At 57.0% G+C, this 2,710-nt stretch overlaps 1 protein-coding gene across 1 annotated transcript; it reads left to right on the top strand.

Moving 5' to 3' along the window:
- The first annotated feature begins 306 nt into the window (after window positions 1–306).
- On the top strand, window positions 307–2,462 carry LOC133919914 (growth-regulating factor 1-like). Its single transcript, XM_062364478.1, has 3 exons — window positions 307–1,008; window positions 1,105–2,016; window positions 2,154–2,462. The coding sequence occupies exons 1-3, from the start codon at window positions 792–794 to the stop codon at window positions 2,159–2,161; spliced, it is 1,137 nt and encodes a 378-aa protein (XP_062220462.1). The 5' UTR covers window positions 307–791; the 3' UTR covers window positions 2,162–2,462.
- The last annotated feature ends 248 nt before the right edge of the window (window positions 2,463–2,710 follow it).

Below are 2,710 nucleotides of genomic sequence, written 5' to 3'. Positions count from 1 at the left end.
TCGTTGGACGCACACTGGGCGCTGATGCTTCGCCTCGCAGTTCTCAAGTCGACACGCCACGAGAGGCGGGAGGAAAGGGCCGCGTTTCGGTGCCGCGGACGGGTGAAAATCTTGCGTCGCCGCGGCAATGTCTGAGCGGGGCAGCGAGCGAGTGGCAGCAGCAGCAGTCTGAGCTGGTTGCAGCTGCTGCACGCCCGCGCACAGCAGATTCTGCAACGCCCGCTACGCATCTTGACTGAATGGCTTATGCTCCGTACCTCTTCTTAAATTATGGAGCAACCAGCCAAGATACTGACCGCTCTCGCAGCTCCGGTCACACGTACGGATCCATGCATGCGCAGCGACTGCCTCTGCCTGATTGAACGGCACGTCCCATCTGCTCCTGCTTCCTAAGTTGAAAGCGTCTACGGAACACTGGAAACACCAAGTGCTAGCCTAGACGACCAGATCGCATCGCATCACGCCAGTGGATCCGATGGCCCAAATTTATTGCAGCCCCAAAACCCCGCGCCGACGGCCGCATCTCGAACGCGCGCGGCCTCGACCGCCTTCCACAGCCACTACAAAACCCCTTCCCCGGTGACGCTCACCGGGTGCTCACTCCGCTCCGCACTCTCGCACCTCAGTAGCTCGCCACCACTACCGCCACCACGACAGCAACCAGGCTGCACTGCACCACTCTCTGATCACCTCTTTCTGTGCCGTGCCGGTGCGCCCCTGCGAGGTGTTAGGCTAGATATCGGCGCAGGCAGCTAGCTCCCGACCGAAGCCGGTTCGAGACGATCGCGGAGATGATGATGATGAGCGGGCGCGCGGGCGGCGGGGGCGGCGCGGGCCGGTACCCGTTCACGGCGACCCAGTGGCAGGAGCTGGAGCACCAGGCGCTCATCTACAAGTGCCTGGCGGCCGGCAAGCCCATCCCGTCGTACCTCATGCCCCCGCTCCGCCGCATCCTGGACTCCGCACTCGCCACCTCCCCTTCGCTCGCCTTCCCGCCCCAACCGTCGCGTACGCACGCCAGCTTTGCGTCGTTTTCGCTTGATGTTTCCGTTCACGCACGCACGGCCACTAACTGAACTGAACTAATGGTTGCTTTGCATGCAGTGGGGTGGGGTTGCTTCGGGATGGGGTTCAGCAGGAAAGCGGACGAGGACCCGGAGCCGGGGCGGTGCCGCCGTACGGACGGCAAGAAGTGGCGCTGCTCCAAGGAGGCCTACCCGGACTCCAAATACTGCGAGAAGCACATGCATCGCGGCAAGAACCGTTCAAGAAAGCCTGTGGAAATGTCCTTGGCCACGCCGGCGCCGTCCTCGTCCAACGCCGCATCCGCCACGAGCGTCACAACCGCCACCACGTCCCCCGCGCCCTCCTACAACCGCCCGGCTGCCGCCGCGCACGATGCGGCGCCGTACCACGCGCTGTACGGTGGAAGCCCCTACACGGCCTCCGCTCGGCCGGCTGGCGCGTACCACGCGCAGGTGAGCCCCTTCCACCTCCACCTCGACACCACCCACCCGCACCCGCCGCCGTCATACTACTCCGTGGACCAAAGGGACTACGCCTACGGACCCACAGCCAAGGAGGTCGGTGAGCACGCCTTCTTCTCCGACGGCACAACAGAGAGGGACCGCCACGCTGCGGGACAGTGGCAGTTCAAGCAGCTCGGCATGGAACCGAAGCAGGGCCCCACGTCGCTCTTCCCGGGCGGCGGGTACGGGAACGATGCGGCGTCAGCGTACGCCGTTGATCTGACCAAGGAAGTGAACGAGGAGGAAGAAAGGCGGCGTCAGCAGCAGCAGCACTGCTTCGTTCTGGGCGCCGACTTGAGGCTAGAGAGACCGTCGGGCCATGACGCCGCCGCCGCAGCACAGAAGCCGCTCCGGCCCTTCTTCGACGAGTGGCCGCACGAGAAAAGCAGCAAGGGCTCGTGGATGGGGCTTGACGGCGAGACGCAGCTCTCCATGTCCATTCCGATGTCCACCAACGACATCCCCATCACCTCCCGCTACCGTAATGGTGCGTCCTATGTACTGATCCATCTGTATGATTCTTGTAGTATATTACTGCAAAACTGTTTAATCTGCATTATCCCCCCCCCCCCCCCCCACTTTATCGTACTGATTACTTCGTGCTTTGTTTGGTGCAATCTGCAGATGAGTGAAACCAATTTTCCGAGCAGTTTTGTGATTGCTCTGGTTGCTACAAGACGAGGCCACATCGACTTGGAACACAACGACTGGTTCTTTCTTGGCGTGCTGCTCTTGAGCTCTGTCATTTTGCTCCAGAGAGGTGCACAGTTTGAGGATCTTGAAAGACCGAAAACCTTCTAAGAATGATCATGTCCTTTTTTTTCCTTCCTGTAATGTTGCTTTGAGTGTTACATTTTCCCTGTAATTGCTTCTTATGGTCGAGTTGTGGTGAGGTTAGCCCTTAGCACGGATGAGGCCTTTCTGTTTTCTGAAGCATTTTGTCAGTCCCTGCCTGAAGTTTAGTGTTCATAAATACTTAATGATTCGACTAAAATTTGATCAAAATTTTAAAATTTTAATCATCAATAATTTTCAAAATATTTAATTTGAAAATATAAAAACTATATGTATAAATTTGTTTTGAAATATTTTTATAATATTATATTTTTATTAGATGTATAACTATATTCTAAAAGAAAATAGTGGTCAAAGCAAAGACTGTTAAAAAAAAACGTTATGCA

The sequence above is a fragment of the Phragmites australis genome, chromosome 5 (genome assembly GCF_958298935.1).
Source record: "Phragmites australis chromosome 5, lpPhrAust1.1, whole genome shotgun sequence".
Classification (NCBI taxonomy): Eukaryota; Viridiplantae; Streptophyta; class Magnoliopsida; order Poales; family Poaceae; genus Phragmites; species Phragmites australis.
The sequence above is the reverse complement of the archived record's forward strand: the minus strand, read 5'-3'. Positions and strand labels throughout refer to the sequence as shown.

Excerpts from the sequence above, each read along its gene's own strand:
- LOC133919914 (XM_062364478.1), top strand. The coding sequence starts at position 792 with ATGATGATGATGAGCGGGCGCGCGGGCGGCGGGGGCGGCGCGGGCCGG. Across the intron at positions 1,009-1,104 it reads CTTCCCGCCCCAACCGTCGC|TGGGGTGGGGTTGCTTCGGG; the intron begins GTACGCACGCCA and ends CTTTGCATGCAG.